Source organism: Equus quagga, chromosome 12, assembly GCF_021613505.1.
Source record: "Equus quagga isolate Etosha38 chromosome 12, UCLA_HA_Equagga_1.0, whole genome shotgun sequence".
NCBI classification, from domain to species: Eukaryota; Metazoa; Chordata; class Mammalia; order Perissodactyla; family Equidae; genus Equus; species Equus quagga.
Window position 1 is genome coordinate 41,005,602 of NC_060278.1, and position 16,504 is coordinate 41,022,105.

The 16,504-nt window shown below is 48.8% G+C and overlaps 1 protein-coding gene across 2 annotated transcripts in view; it reads right to left on the reverse strand.

Annotated features, from left to right (window-relative positions):
- The window catches only part of CNIH3 (cornichon family AMPA receptor auxiliary protein 3), a 106,203-nt gene that overhangs the window by 46,249 nt on the left and 43,450 nt on the right, over positions 1-16,504 (reverse strand). Inside the window, exons 2-3 of one of the 2 annotated variants that reach the window (XM_046679583.1) lie at positions 11,417-11,485; positions 6,024-6,071 (exon numbers count right to left, since the gene is read on the reverse strand). In XM_046679583.1, coding sequence (XP_046535539.1) covers positions 6,024-6,071; positions 11,417-11,485 — 117 coding nt within the window. The remainder of the gene's footprint in view (positions 1-6,023; positions 6,072-11,416; positions 11,486-16,504) is intronic. The other variant, XM_046679584.1, reaches the window with a different exon arrangement.

Consider the following 16,504-nt stretch of genomic DNA (forward strand, 5'->3'; position numbering starts at 1 on the left):
CGGAATTAGAAAAGAGCCTTAAAAGGATGCACGTGGCCCCATCAAGGGTGAGCCAAGCATATCACAGGGTCTCTGAGGCCCTCTGTGACTTCTGGTGTTCGTATCTTCCCTTTAAAACAGCTCAGGAATAGGACTGTAGTGCTGGTCCTTAAGGAGGGTGTTTCAGTGAGAATCAACAATTTCCCCTATAATGTGGTGATTAAAAACGTGGACTCTGGGGCTGGCCCAGTGGTGTAGTGGTTGAGTTCACATGCTCCGCTTTGGTGGCCCAGGATTCACAGGTTTGGATCCCAGACACGAACCTACATACCACTTGTCAAGCCATGCTGCAGTGGCGTCCCACATGCAAAGTGGAGGAAGACTGGACAGATGTTAGCTCAGCAACAATTTTCCTCAAGCAAAAAGAGGAAGATTGGCAACAGATGTTAGCTCAGGGCCAATCTTCCTCACCAAAAAAAAAAAAAGTGGACTCTGATTAGACAGATTTGCCTTCAAAGTCCAGCTCTACCAACTGATGAAGTATGAGACCCCAGGATATACACTTAACCTCTCTAAGCCTTGATTGCCTCATCGGTTAAGTGGGGCTATTAATAGTGACCACTTCATAGGGTGGTTGTGGGGATTAAAAGAGGCACACAGTAGTCACTCAAGAATGTAAGCAGCCATCCCCAGTGTCATGCTTTAGAAATCCCCCAAGCAGCAGAGAATCCTGATCTGGAGCTGAGACAAGGATGCTCTCTCTAAGGCATTCTGCACAGCAGCCCGTGAGTTTGCATCCCTGTCACTGTATTATGTCTCTCAGTTAAAACCCACCATTCCCCCCAGAGCCCAGCAGGAAGAGCTGCCTTAACGCCCCAAAGACTGGAAGTCAAGTCAATCCCTTGTGACAGGGAGTGCTCGTAATTAGAGTAAAGGCACCGTCTTCACCATTTTCCCAAGTAGTTAATGCATGACAAGTATTGTGCTCCGAAGCGACACAGGTCCTTCTCTGAGTTCTGGTATAGAAATGCATTTAGTAGCCTCCTCTCAGGTCAAAGAAATTGGGACAGAGTCTAAAACTGTCTATTTATAAGTTTGTAGAGTCAGCAAATGGCTGATCTGTGGCACAGAATAAAACCACTTTAAAAGAAAAGATTTTCCCCCTTGTCAGAGTGGCACAGTCTCGGCTAGCTATTGCCATAGAATGCTGCATAACAAATCACTCCAAAATTCAGGGCCTTAAATGACAATCATTTACACTTGCTCACGTACCTAAAGGTTGACTGGGGGTCACCTGAGCTGGCAGGCTTGTCTGAGTTACAGGGGCCCCTCAGGCTCCTCGAACCAGTGGGTTGGCCTCGGCAATGTCAGAAGTGCGAGAGGGAGAGCAGAAACACCCAGGGACTCTTGAAGCCTCAGTACACACTCATGGGCCCGCTCACATTCCAGTGGACAAATTTCATCACATGGCAGAGCCCAACGCCAGTGGGGAGGAGAAACATACTCTGCATTAAGCAAGGACTGTGAATCCTATGGCAAAGGTCATAGATGCAGGCAGGGCCGGCTTCAAGGGCATGTGACCTGTGCACTTGCACAAGGCTCCACACTCGGACGGGCCCCGCCTTTGGTTGAGTGCTCTGCTGCCAGCTTCATAAAATTCTTAATAATGTTTTGACATGGAGCCCCACGCTTTCGTTTTTCACCGGGCCCTGCAAATTATACAGCCAGTCCCGGAAACAGAGGAGGGTGAAGAAGTGGGCACGATGACGCAATCTTCTCATTTAACAAACTGACCCTGCACTATAGAAGTGTCATATCCCTTTCCCACGGCCTCCAACTCCTGCTTTCAGAACCACAGCATGAAATTCCTGCAGTGGAGTCAGGCTTCGACCATTCAGCTTCACTTCACACCACGACACCTCCCCTAAGACAGAGGTGTGACCTTGAGAAGCATGAAAGGGGGAGGACATAGGTGGCCATTAGCCATAACGCTTGTGGCCTTATCCCTGCCATGTTCTTTCCAGAACTAAGCGTGGAGCACCTGCTCCCCATCCAGCCTGGTTATACCTCCCCAATAAACTCAACGCTCCACCCACCCCGACCTCTGCCCACTCACCCTCCTCTTCCACATCCCAGCGTGACTGCCCAACGGAGAGAGTAAAAGTTACCCATCCGCTAGAGCTTTTCACAGCCACGAATGTCAGAAAACCTGCGGTAAGACAGGACACACACTCTTGGGGAAATCGGGGGTGAGCTGGACAATCACAGAATTGTCATGCCAGAAGGGACATCCCAAACTATGCAACTAAGTACCCCTCTCAGGCAGGCCAACTGGAAACCACCTCAGACCTTAGGTTGTCTAACTCAGCCTGAGGGAGGCGAGCATGTCACACAGCCCGGGGACAACCGATCCAAGGTTTGACGACCTCCGTTTCTGAGAAAGTTTCTCTTATTCTCATTCCAACCTCGGGCTCTCAAATTCATTTCCTCTAACCATTCCCTGCATCTCTAGGGATGCAACAGGAGGCCCCAAGTCAGTCTCCTCCCCAACGAGGACCTTTTATGTGCCTGAAAGCAGCCGTTGGAGCCACCTCTGCCTTCCAGGGTGCTTCCTGCCCCAAACCTGTACTTCACAGCGACCCACAGAGCCGGTAACGTGCCCCGGGCGCGAGAACAGGCAAGAAGCAAGCGGCTCTTGCCATGAAAAAATGAGTCACAAGCACAAGTCGACACAAGAATCCTGAGGTTCAGACAATTACCCAAAGAACACATTTTCTGATAATTACAGAGCTAAAAACGGATCCGCTTTGAAAATCCCTTCCTTTCTCCCGAGAAAGCTGAGGAGGTGGTTTAACAACAATCAGCTGCTGAGATGCAGCACATTCTGGGGTGTTTAGGAGATGAGTTCCAAGAAATTTCTTGGAAGGTACAGTTCTCGGAAGGTAGTGCCAACTAGACCCATTAACCCTCCCCATCATCCCCAACGTGTGCTCACGGCTCGGGAATCTGAGCACAGAAGCCCATACAGAATGAGAGACGAGAGGGCGGAGGCCCAGGGGCCCCACCTCGTGATGCGCCCAACATCAAATGGCACTGACCTAAGAAAACAGGAGGAGCTGCTAGGGGGGTGCGGCCTGCCTCAGAACCAAGTGTGTGCCTGGGGACGGTATAAGGGGCTTCAGGCAGCAGCTGAGGGTCACAGCAATCAGAATAATACCATGTAATGCATACGGGGCATTTATGGGCTAGAGGCAAATGTATCTCTCATCTAATTCTCACAACAGCTCTACACGGAGGTTTCTGTTCTCATTCCCCCACTTCAGAGTCCCGCTGAGGGCGACACAGATAAGCAGGGCAGAGGCCGGATCGGGACGCAGCAGAAACCTGCGCACTTCACCACCCCCTACATGACCTTTCCGGTGGAAGGAACCAGAATTGGCTGAGAAAAGATATTAGTACAAAACAGACTGCAAAGAGGGCAGAGGGCACAAACAGGAAGAAAAGCGATGGGATGGGAGAAACCGTAGGGTAACCTTCTGCGTCATAATGAATACAATATAGAGTTCAATTTGATTTTAAAACACAAATCTCATACACGTAGCAACATATATGCTTTGTGCGCATCACGGACACTATGGAGATGAAGAAATGAAAAGCTTACTGATTGTTATCCCAGTGGGCCCAGCAAGAAGGACTCAGATTCTAGAAGTGCCAGGAGTTTAGCGCTCCTTCATTAACTTATTGAATAAATATTTTTTGAGCACCTTCAGCAGGCGACACACTGTTCTTCCTTCTGTGTCACCGGACATGTGACAGTGAACGGAACAAAGTCACTGTCCTTTCAGAACTTACATTCTAGTGGGAGGACTCAGACCCGCATGCCCAGTACTGAATGTGTCTGTGAGAATGCAGATACCCAGTTAAGCTAAAAAACATGTGAGGGATGGCAAGACCTCAATGGACGGACCATCCAAAACTCTGAAAACTTGAAATTACGTCCACAAAGAAATCATGTGGACATCAACGACAACGACCTCGGGTATCCAGGACACACAGACACAGAGCTGAAGAGCCAACAGAGCCAGGTGTTGAAAGGAAAGGTGTGCTAACCACAAGAGCACTGGAGCAGGAAGAAGATGCCACAAGGAAAGTGGCTTATGTCAGCCTCAAGGTCATCAAGGGGCACTGGCCAGTGTGGTTCCCGTGGGAGAGAGAAAACTGTCAGGCTGCAGAACGCACGGTCAGGTACAGTGACAACACCTAAAGTCTTGAAGGCAGTGTTTCGTGAGTCTCTCTCGAACTTTCCTCCCTGGTCTTTCCTGCTAACAATGAATAGCAATTGCATTCACTGAAGCAGCAGTGGCAGCAGCATGGGAAGAAGAAATAAATGAAAAGTGCAAAAAACAGAAAAAGGTACGTGGGGTACCATGTTTCCTGAAGGAAAACACCTCAGTCTACTGTTTATAGAAACTTATGCAAACTATATGCAAATTTGCAAATAGTAATGCTAATTCTTGCACAGCCTGTGTACTTTTTCATATCCTTGGCTTTGATCTTTGAAAGGTCCAGGGCTGTGGGCAGCAGGACCGTGGCAGAGGCCATCACAGGCCATCGCCTACTGTCTGGCCGCAGTCAAGGGTCAGGGAATACAGAAGGATGAGCTAGGCTACAGTGTGATGGATATGGATTACCGCTCTGCAGAGAAATCGGGATGCTACATCCAGGATGGGGAAAAAAGGGCAACGTGGAGTTTGAAAGACAAAGCTCTGATTTAGTCTTCAGCCACTCAAGGCCACTTAGGTGTCAGGCTTAAAGAACAAACCAGAGACCATGGAAGTGACAGCTGGAGCAGGTTACTGGTATGCAAGATACTATCTGGGAAAATAACAGACAAATTCATGAATTACCCTTAATACCAAATGTCATATGGTTTTTCTTAATCATTCTTTATTCCTCAGGTCACTAGTATTTTCATTACCTGAGAATACTTTGCTGCTCTGACATACAAGATGCGGCATTCTAACATAATGAGTTTCTTGGAAAATATTAAAGTACAAGTAATTAGCTAGAAAAATTAACTTCTTGATTAAGCTCTCTCTCCCAACAAAAGGTATCATTATTGAAATATAGAAAAAATTTCAAAAGCTTGCATAATTGCTTCCCTCCTATCAATGTTGGCATGGCATTTGGTTTCTCTCCTATTCACATAAGCCTCAAAAACTCCTTCTAGGTCCGCAGGTGGCTTTCCCGTGGCCTGTAGCCCATCCACTCTGGACAGGGGTCAGAGTTGTCCTTTGGCTCAAGGCTATGGACACTGCTTTTTTTACTCGCAAGCGGCTGTTCTCTACACTTTGCTGAAAAGCACGCACTTTCCTGACTGGAGAGTGACAGATCGGTCTTTCTGGCACAGGGGTTCCCCAGCTATGTCACAGAGTTGTGCTAAATACTAAGCTGGAGCTGCACGTGCACAGACGACTATTCCTGAACGCATGTAGGGCAGCTGCAAATTACTACCCATCCATTCAGAGCAACTCTGAATGCTCGGCTCCCCTTATAATAACACCTCCCCTCCCGCCCCTCTGACACTCCCAGTGATGCTGTCAATCAGATTGCAAAGCTGAGGGGCAGGCTGAAACCTCAAAGGAAACCCAGCATCCAGAGATAGACTTCCCTGAGTAGGGCGGGGGCACTTCCGAGCCCAGCACCAGACAGAAACAAAGGCTGTGAGGCAGCGCCAGCTGTAATCGCCATCCATCATCCAGCAAAGAGAAAGCGCCTCTAAATGCAACCAGAGGGCACTGCAAACATCCAGTGCTGCCCTGACACTTTGATTGATGGCCGCCCCTTTTAATTAGCTCCTCTTGCCTCTGGAGCTTTTCAAAGAACGGATCATCACTTGCTCCCACCTCCCCCACCCCCACCGCCATGCGCCTTCCTGGGAGACAGGACTGGAGCAGGCACTGAGCCTCGCTGGCCGATTCCACTCTGTGCCCACCCGTGACCATGTGACCGTCCACCCGCTGGCCTGCAGCTCTTGCACTGACCTTTCGCAGAAGGAAGCAGATGCGCTCGATGTTCCTCAGCCGTTCCCTCTATCAGAATGCACAAGAAAGAAGGGAGAGGGGAGGTTAGAGATTCTGCTGAAAGACCAAGAGAAGCCCCCACTTCCAGCCCCCAGTAGAGGAGGCAGGAACCGCCAGAGACCCCTCCCAGCCAGCTGGCTTGCATGCTCGCGCCCAGTGGCTTTTCCCAACAAGAGTTTCTGCTCATACAACTCAACAGCAGAAAAACCAAACAATTAAGAAACGGGCAGAGGATCTGAAAAGACACTTTTCCAAAGAAGAAATACAGGTGGGCAACAGGTACATGAAAAGATGCTCAACATCACTAACCATGAGGGAAATGCAAACCAAAACCACAATGAGATATCAGCTCACACACGTTAGGATGGCTGTCATCAAAAAGGCAAGAGATAACAAGTGTTGGTGAGGATGTGGAGAAAGGGGAACCCTCGTGCACAGTTGGTGGGAATGTAAACTGGTGCAGCCACTATGGAAAACAGTATGGAGGGTCCTCAAAAAATTAACAACAGAACTACCATGTGACTCAGCAATTCCGCTTCTGGGTACACATCCACAGGAAATGAAATCGCTATGTCGAAGAGATGTATGCACCCCTATGTTCATTGCAGCATTATTTACAATGGCCAAGACATTGAAACAACCTAAGTGCCCATCGATGGATGAATGGATAAAGAAAATGTGGTGTACACCCACACACACACACACAGAGAATGGAATATTATTCAGCCATAAACAGCCATAAAAAGAATGAAATCTTGCCATTTGCCACAACACAGAGGGCATTATGCTAAGTGAAATAAGTCAGATAGAGAAAGACAAATACTGTATGATCTCACTGATATGTAGAATCTGAAAAAACCAAACTCATAGGAAAAGAGATCAGATTTGTGGTTATCAGAGGCAGAGGGTGGGGAGGGGACCTGTGGGAGGGGGTCAAAAGTGCAAACTTCCAGTTAGAAGGTAAATCAGTCCTGGGGATGTGAGGCACAGTGTGGTGTACTTGAAAGTTGTTAAGAGAGTAAATCCTAAAAGTTCTCACCACGAGGAATGAAACTTTTTTCTTTTTTCTCTTTTTGTATCTATAGGAGGTGATGGATGCCAGCTAAACTTGTGGTAATCATTTTGCAATATATGTAAGTCGGGTCATTATGCTGTACACCTGAGACTTATACAGCAAGGTACATCAATTACATCTCAATAAAACAGAAAGAAAAAAAAAAGAGCTTCTGGCTTTTTTTCCATCTACCTTGTCACAGTCATTTGCTCTTAACCAAACTCTCCCAGCAAACAGGAGGGGCTCAGCTTCTCTCTCAGCCCAGGGGAGGTTTCTGTACGTTTTCCTACAGGCAAAGTCTGGCTCAGCCTCCATGGACCCGGAAGATGGCCAAAGTGCAGACAGGGCACATGTGTTCACCGAATGCCCTAAAGCTCGCAGCCAGCCCTCCGACTCGGGTCTCGAAGGGCATGTGTGCCCTGATTAGCGGCTAAAGGAGGGAAGTTCTCTGCCCGTTGCTTTTCTTTTTCTTTTTTTTTTTAAACATTTTATTTTGTATTTTTTTCGAGGAAGATTAGCCCTGAGCAAACATCTGCCAATCCCCCTCTTTTTTGCTGAGGAAGACTGGCCCTGAGCTAGCATCCGTGCCCATCTTCCTCTACTTTATACATGGGACGCCTACCACAGCATGGCTTGCCAAGCGGTGCCATGTCCGTACCCGGGATCCGAACCAGCGAACCCCAGGCCACCAAGAAGCAGAACATGCGAACTTAACCACAGCGCCACCGGGTTGGCCCCGCTTTTATTTTTATAAAGTGATTGCATTTAGAGGAAGAATTCTCCCCCCTAAATTAGACACCAGCAGCACCCCCGGGCTAGGACTTTTCAAGATGTTGAAGTCCACCTCCGGAGTCTGGCCCCCTGCCGAGGGAAGATGCCCCGTGGCTGGGCAGGTGATAGTGCTCACATCGCACACAAATGCTGGCTCTCTTTTCCTCGCAGTGACTGTCTCGATTTCTGGAGCCACTCGGAACACAGCTGTGGCGTCTCCCGGTGCTTCATTACTGAGGCAATTTGGTTGGCGTAGCTGTGATGCTAATGAGATTCCTCAGAGATCTGGAGAAGACAGGTGGCTGGGACGCTTCAATTTGCCTAACGGAATCATAAATACAGTGATTCCTGTGCATCCTTTAAGCCCAGAGAAAAGAGTGTCCATGTGGCTAGCAAGACAGACCACGTCCTCCTCAACATACACACACTTGCACACACACAAACACACACCCGCAGCTGGGCATCGAGGCTGCCTAAATGGAGAATAATGGGAAAAGGCATGAGATACCAGGCATACACCAAAATGGTACAGGACACACACTAGCTCCTTCCCCCACAAGTCAGAGCCTCTCTGCAGGACATCCTTTCTCCTTACGTCACAGGGACACCGAATGCCCAGGAGAAAGAGGGAGGGAAAGCACTCACATGAGAAACTAGAAGTAAAACAGAGCATTCCTCCTCCTGGACGGGGTCCACCCAAAGGGTGCAGCCATATTTGGAGCTTTAGGGGACCTTAAACCCAAAGAACCAGCGGGCCTCAGGCACACTCATTTCGAAATGCATCACATCGATCAGCGATTCTTTGTAGCACGAGTCGTTCCAGGGCTGGAGTCACCCACCAGCAAAGTAGCTTTTTCAAGCCACCTGATCCTGAAATGCTACTGCAGGGGCTCCTCAGAGGCCCGAAGGGCTCCAATATGAGTTCAATGAGGCGTCAAAGCGTTTCACCTCCTGCCAGGGAGTAACATCGTAAGAACTGGGGAAATGCGTCGAATACTCTTCCATTTAGGGTTTTTACGGACTGTATTTTAATCTCAGGCAAGAATCCTTTCCCTCGCAGCTTCCGTCTGTCCAGGAGATGTCTGGCCTTCAAGGCCCAGGCTACTTAATTAATTCATCAACTAATTAGAAGTGTGGCTTTAATAACGGGAGTAAACAGTTGCGCTCCAGCTTCCATGCTACACAGCTCCCCCCTCCAACATCCATTCATTCTCTCATCAACAGTTACCGATCACCAGCTGTGTGCAGCTCTGTCCTGGCTGCAACCTTTCACAGAAGCTCCCGGGAACTCACGCTAGGCCTAATTTTCTCTGTTCTGTCGGAACTAAGGAACTTGCCAGGGTAAGATGGAAACGGGCTCCATGAAAACGTCTCATGGTTTCAGCAGTCACCTGCAATACCCATGTAATGTCTTCACTGGCATTTACCCTGGGATCATACAAGAAACCTCTAGGTGTCCTAAGTGAGCTGCTTTCTTTCTTTCTTTTTGAGGAAGATTAGCCCTAACATACCCTGCCAATCCCCCTCTTTTTGCTGGGGGGGACTGGCCCTGAGCTAACATCCATGCCCATCTTCCTCTACTTTATATGTGGGACGCCTGCCACAGCATGGCTTGACAAACGGTGCGTAGGTCCACACCCGGGATCGGAACCAGCAAACTCCAGGCCACCAAAGCAGAGTGCACGAACTTAACCGCTGTGCCACCAGACAGGCCCCATGAGCTGCTTTCTAATTTGAGCCCAAACAACTGGGAGGGACGGAAAGCAGGCTCTTGACTTTCCTGGCATTCCAAAAGGGAAGTGCTCCCTCGGACTAAGGCAGCACCGTGCACCTGGTCAATATAGACGAGCCAGGTGTGTGATGTCGGTGCCAAACACAAAAACATCCGGAAAGAAACGAGGCCCAGGATGCAACCCTTTCAGGCCTGGTGGAGCCTGGTTATCACAGGTGGGTGGGGAGGCCGGCAGAGGGAAACAAAACAGATTTTAACAATGATAAGTTTCACGAGATACAGTAAGTTTCCAAGTGGATCTTAGGGATTCTTTCAACTTGCAACAAAATTCTGCTTTACATAGTTGATTTTGAAAGAGTTTGGCTCTATTTCATAGAATCAAAGAATCTGATGCCAAAACGGGCCTCGGGTATGATAAAATCAAGTGTCTTAAAGAGACAATGTTGAGTCGGTGGGAAGAACACAGGGTTGGAAGACATGCAGAGCTGGGTTCCAATCTTGACTTCACCACCCATGAGCCAAGAGTCCTTGGATAAGACTCTATACTTTGGGTCAATGACGCCTGTGTGGCAGTTGAGAGAATTATAGACCACACATACAAAGTTCCTAGCACACAGTAAAAACAAAAGAACTACAAGTCCAGTAATAAGCCTCTACTTTACAGAGGGGGCTGCTGAGGACTGACCCACCAAACGGTCTTTGGGTGCCTCCCTCAGAGCACAGCCTTCTTTATGGAGCCTGCAGCTACGGCGACTAGAGCTCTTTGTCCTTGTCGCTAAAGAATGACGCCATAGCCTTCCAGGCTGTGATGGTATCATACCAGCAGAGGCTGGTGTTCTCTCCACGACTTTGGACTGAAAATATCAACAGAGCTATTCAAACAAAACTCGCCTTAGCCCTGGAAACCAGGGGCTGGAAGGAATTCAACCAACCCCAGGCCGTGAGTTTAGACTGAGAGATACACTCAAACGAACTGCGTGTGCTCCATCCTGCGAGCCCAGCAGGGCTGGTCCAGAATGATTGGGAAAAGCCTCTGTCCACACGCAGGGTTGGTCCCGGGCTCTGGGACATGGGCTGCACTGGACAGCAACACCCACCCCGCACAGAAGTGAGGTCCTCCTCTCCCTGCATCAGGGCCTCTTTCTACATCCCTTCCAGGACAGAAGGGAGGGCAGCATGCATGGGCTGGCAAGCAAGATGGAGCACTAAGACCCTGGAGGAGCGCACGCTGGGGCAGAGGGTCCTTCACATGCTAAACCTGGAGCAAACCACCAGACGGCCTCAGATTCCCCAGTGGGAGGTGAGCTGACCTCGGGCCTACAGAGGCCCTTTAGATGACTGCCTCACAGGTAGTAGATATGGGGCTGGGAGCTTTGTACCTCCACCCACCCGGCAAGTCTCCCTCGGAGAAACTGGCACAGCACAGAGTGGGGTCGACCACTAAGGATGCTCCCAGACCCTTACCAACATGTTGGCCAACACGGAGCCTGTCTCTTTGTTCAGGATGCGTAACCAAAAAACACCAAGACAAGGCCTTGAGACTCATGGCCACAGCACAGCAGACCCTTCCCACCTGGGTTCCTAGGACTGTCACACTTGACTTGCAAGATAAATCGAGACCTCAGCAGGCCTCCAGAATGAGAAGTCTCCTAGACAACCTTAAGCCAAGCCTGGAGGTCCAGCCAGTGCCGAGCACGTCCTCTACTCCTCCAACTCATCGAATCCTCGCCCTCCTTCACAGGCCCTGGGTGGCCTGTGGTGATGCCACCCTGCCCGTCACCAGCACCCACTACTTACCGCATGCACAGGGTTGCACTGGTCTATGGGGCTCTTAAAATCGGTTCTTAACTCGTCAAAGGCAATTATCTGAAACAGAATACACAGAATCAAGATATTAGCACCAAGGTGAGTCCGTACAGCAAGTCAAAGCTTTCTGTAGATTTGCTCCAGAACAACGCAGGAGGTGGGAAGAGGGCAATAGATGACCCCAGACTGCCCAGGAGCTGGTTGCTGTCGAAGCTGGTGACGGACACTTGGGGTTGACTGTACTCTCTGTCTGCTTCTGTGTATGCTTAAAAACCCCCAAAACAGCGAAAGGGAGAGATGTTGCTTAAAGGTACATACTTCCAACTAGTAGATAAATAAGTCCTGGAGACCTAATACACACCACAGTGATTATAGACAACAAAACTATATTATAAATATTAAACTTGCTGAGAGACTAGATCTTAATTGTTCCCAACACTAGAAGAAATGATGATTCTGTGACAGGATAGAGGTGTTAGCCCACGCTACAACGGCAACCACATTGCAATTGAAACATATCCAATCAATGTGGTGTAGACCTTAAACTTACACAGTGCTTTGTGTCAAATATATCTCAATTTAAAAATCCCCCAAATAAACGTTTTAAGCCTTCTGTGCTTCACAAAGATGTCGAGAAAACTCTACTGTGGCGAGGGCAGGCTGGAGTTTGGATAAAGGCACAAAAAACTGAAACTTCAAACCAGCACTTTCAGATTCTCTGCTTACAGGAAGGGCTGGGGTTTTTTTTGTTTATTTTGGCGCAGAAGCTGATTGGAAGTAAAATAGACAAAAGTCACGCAAAAGGGAGAAGAGAAAAACAAGAAAGCAGAGTCAACAACAATAACCGGATCTCGAGCTGTCCACAGGCTGGACAGTCGGGTCCAGTCTTCACAGCTTGATCCATTGGACTCGGGGCCTCCAGTTCATTCTGGACAGAGACTCCAAGCTCCCCAGAGAGCCACAAGTTTCCCCATTTGTCCAGAGGGGAGAATGTTGGAGGCAACCTTCTGCAGCCACAGCAGGAGACACAGCACATCCACAGAAAGAGCTAACTTCCTAATCCCAGACACCTCGTCCCCAGAAGGGGACTCAATGACAGGATGAGGTGGTATTTGGCCAGTGCAGTGTCCTCTCTTAGGGTGTGGACTGTCAGCAGCATCCCTCCTAGGCTGCACGTAAATGGGCCCCTGAACACTCGGGGACTTGCTACAGCACACCACCCCCGAGCGTCCTTGTTCCAGCAACATGGGGCTGAGAGCAAGCAGCAAGAGAGGAAAAACGGCTTACTTCCCTCTGCGAAGCAGTATAATTGTAAAGCAGTCACGTCACCCTGCTTTCAATACTCCTACAGAATTAGGAGAAAATTCTAGTATAACTTGGATTAAACAGACACATTTCTATATCATCCCTTGCCAGAGAGGTAATTATCCAGCCTGTACTTGAACCTTTTAGTAACAAGAAACTCGTCACTTAACTGAGGATGCTCATTCCATTTCCGGCTACCTCTCATTGATCACTGCCTTCCTTTGCTGACCCTACACGTGACTCCCCTGGCTTCCACCCACAGTAGAAGCCAGGGTCAGCGCCTCCAGCCCGCGGGCCAGACACAGCCGGACGCCCATTTTTGTACAACCTGGGAGCTAAGAATGGTTTCACACTTGTAAAATAGTTGAAAAAATCAAAAGAAAAATAATATTGTGTGACCTGTAAAAATTATAATCAAATTTGTTTCCATAAATAAACCTTTATTGGAACACACACATTAATTCGTTTATATGTTATGTATACTTTCACCCTGCCGCAGAGTGGAGTAGTTGCAACAGACCCCATATGGTCTGCAAAGCCCAAAACAGCTACTTTCTTACACTTTACATAAAAAAGCTGCCAACCTCTGGTCTATTTTTTTTATTTGCCCTCTAGAGCTGCACTGACTAATACAGGGGCCACATTTGGCTATTTCAATTTTAATTAGTTAAAATTAAATTAAAAATTCAGTTCGTAGCCACATATGAATTGCTCAGAAAACCACACCTGTCTAGTAGCTAGTAAATAGCTCAGATACACAACATTCTCATCCTCGCAGACAGTCCTATTGTACAGCACTGCTTCAGAGGCACATAAGATGGAGCAAATCACTCTTCGAAGCACAAGGAACCCCTTTAAGTACTTTCTGCTATCATGACCCCAGCAAATCTTTCTTCCTCAAGCTAATCTCTCCGACTGTTATTTACATAAACCGGCGCTAAGGTGCTTCGTTATCCCGATTGCCCTCCATTGACCTTACAGGTTGTAAATGTCTGTACTAAAATGTGACTGTCAGAGCTAAACACCATATTCAAGGTCAGGTCAGCTGGCACACAGACAAAAGTACACTCACCTCCTCTCTTCTGTAGCCTGTGCCTCTGTTAACGCAACCTGATTTCATTAGCTTTTCTGTGGCCACATCACATCCCTGGCCTCATACTGACCTTGCGTTGCCTAAAAGCCCTGTGTCTGTTTCATGTGCTTCAGTTAAACTCAGTCCACCTCATTCTGCATACACGTTGTTGGATTTGGCGGACCAGAGAGCAGGAACTGACCTTTGTTCCTTTCACTTCCTCCCTATTCAGTTTGGTCCATCAGGCCAATCTATTGAGACATAATCTATCTCCCAACTACAAATCCTAACGCACATAAGGTCCTCAATATCCACATCCACATTCACCCTGATATAAATGTAAACTGAGCTGGACCAACAGCAGAGCCCGAAGCTCGCTATTCCTAGCTCCCACAAGGCCGGCGTCAGCAATCTTTGGGCCTATTATTTATCCAGTTGTGAAGACAATTCACCATCTTTTGACCCAGTCAAGCCCCCACATTATGGCTGTGACTGGAGACACACCGATACAGGCCCATCCCCAGCCCTGACCTGTGCCCACGGCCCTGGATAAGTGCTGGGAGGCGAGTCTGGACTGAAGGGAACAAAGGCAGCTGGTGCTGGAAGGAAGAAGACAGGAGCCCCTGGGGATTCCAAGCTGCCGAGCGAGTCAGAGGGCAGGCAGCCTCCTGACCGGGAGGAAGCAGTGAAGGAAGGAAGGCTCCGAGGCGTGGCTTCCCTTTCAGCTCCATGAGGTAACAGCTACTTCCCAGGGCTTTCTGATGATGGCGACGGCAATGGACACGACGGGGATAAAAGCTTTCAGCATCCCATCCCGATAACTACTCACTAGTTAACCCATCCACGGACTTGACGTTCAGTGAGCATCTCTTACACACAGGCACAGGGCTAGCGCCTGGACATACAAAAATCCACAAGACACAGCTCCAGTCCTCATCAGGTTCTGGCCGAGAGGAGAGACAAGCACGTAATGATCGCTGCATTACAACGTGGTAAATGCTGTGGCCAAGATAATTATAATAAGAGCCACCAGTTACTGCGTGCTTCGCTCCGTCAGGCACTGGGCCGCATGCTGTACACGCTTTTTACTGTTGAATCCTTCGGCCACCCCATGAGGTAGGTACTGTTATTGTCCCCACTGTAGGGATGAAGGAACTGAGACCAAAAGCGGCTGCAGTGCGTGCCCAAGATCACTGCTCCGGTGCCAGGATTCGGACCGAGGGCTCTCTGATGCTAAAACCTGTGCAGTTACCGTTACGTTATCCTGCCTCCCAGGCGGAGAGAAGGAAGGAAGGATTTCAAGGACATATAGGACGAGCAACTGCCCCTGTGGAAGGAAAGCAAAGCTTCCCGGAAGGGGTGAGGTTTAGGTTACCCTCTTCTGAGCACCAATTCCTAGTTTCCCAGTCACAGCCCCCTGACCCGCGTCTGAGAACAGAAGACACAGGCAGCACAGCAGGGCACACCCCTTTGGGGGCCGCAGGCTGCTACCTGGAGCCGAGCCATGAGCATCAGGGATGGACCGGGAGGGTGGCAAGCATAACAACAATGCCACGATCAAAGGACGGCCAGTTTAACTCAGCCGTATGCACAGACCAGCTTCTCTGAGCCTCCAGCCGTGGAGCCCAGCCTGATAGTACAAGGTGAACTTTAAAATCCCTTCAAGTCCCACACATGTTTTTAAAAATTTATCTTTAAATTTACATACGGTAAAATTTCCTGTTTTAACTTGTATTTCTCCAGTGACTAACGATGTGGAACATCTTCTCATGGGCTTAATTGTCATCCGAATATCTTCTTTGGGGAAGCGTGTGTTCAAATCATTTACCCATCTTTTTTTTTTTTTCAACTTAGCTGTTTGTTTTCTTATTGATTTTTTCTTTTTTTTTTTTTTCCTTGGTGCGGAAGATTCATTGTCCAAATGAAGCCCCCTCTGAGAGGACTCACCAGAGCCTAGCGGCCTCCCATGCTGAGGCTGCCCTAAGTCTGGACAACCTTGACCCCATCAGGCCTCAACACCAGGGTCGGGGAACACCTGGACCCCCCTCAAGAAGCAAGGAATTACAAAAATCCTCCAAAAAAAACCTCTCAAGAAGCCTTCCTTCTTTAGGCCCACAGCATGTATAGTCAAGAGATTAAAAGTTACCTTGATTGTCTGAAACAGTGATTTTGCTAAAAATAATTGTGCTGTTCTATGGCAAACAGCTTTCAGGAAGAGTAAGAAATGATTGAGATCCCAACCTCCATTAGCTAACGAGTCCCCTGGGCTGCCCCGTCAGAGAGTTCAGCATTAGGAGAAGCCTCTTTTCTCTGGAACATTCTCTCCTGTGTTCGCTCCACAGGGTCCTCTGGTCTCTGAAAGATCCGAGCTGGTGGAGCCCTCATGATCTTGCACGTGTGTTGCATTCTCTTATTGCAGTATCTGACCTGCACAAGAACTCTGTGCAGTGCATAGCAGTGTCCCCTGGTGCACAGTCTGGGAAACTGAGCCCCGGGCAGAGCGTCAAGTGACATACTCTACGGGGCACGATGAGTGAGTGACAGCCGCACGGGACCCGGTGCTGAATCCTGAACCAGCCAGTGCTCCATCCAGCACGGTGTGGTGCCTCCAGTGATATGAAAGGGTAAAAAGAAAGAGTTGAGTTACTAAAGATGCCCAAAAATCGACAAGGCACCCGCAACGTACCTGGCCCTGTTCTGGG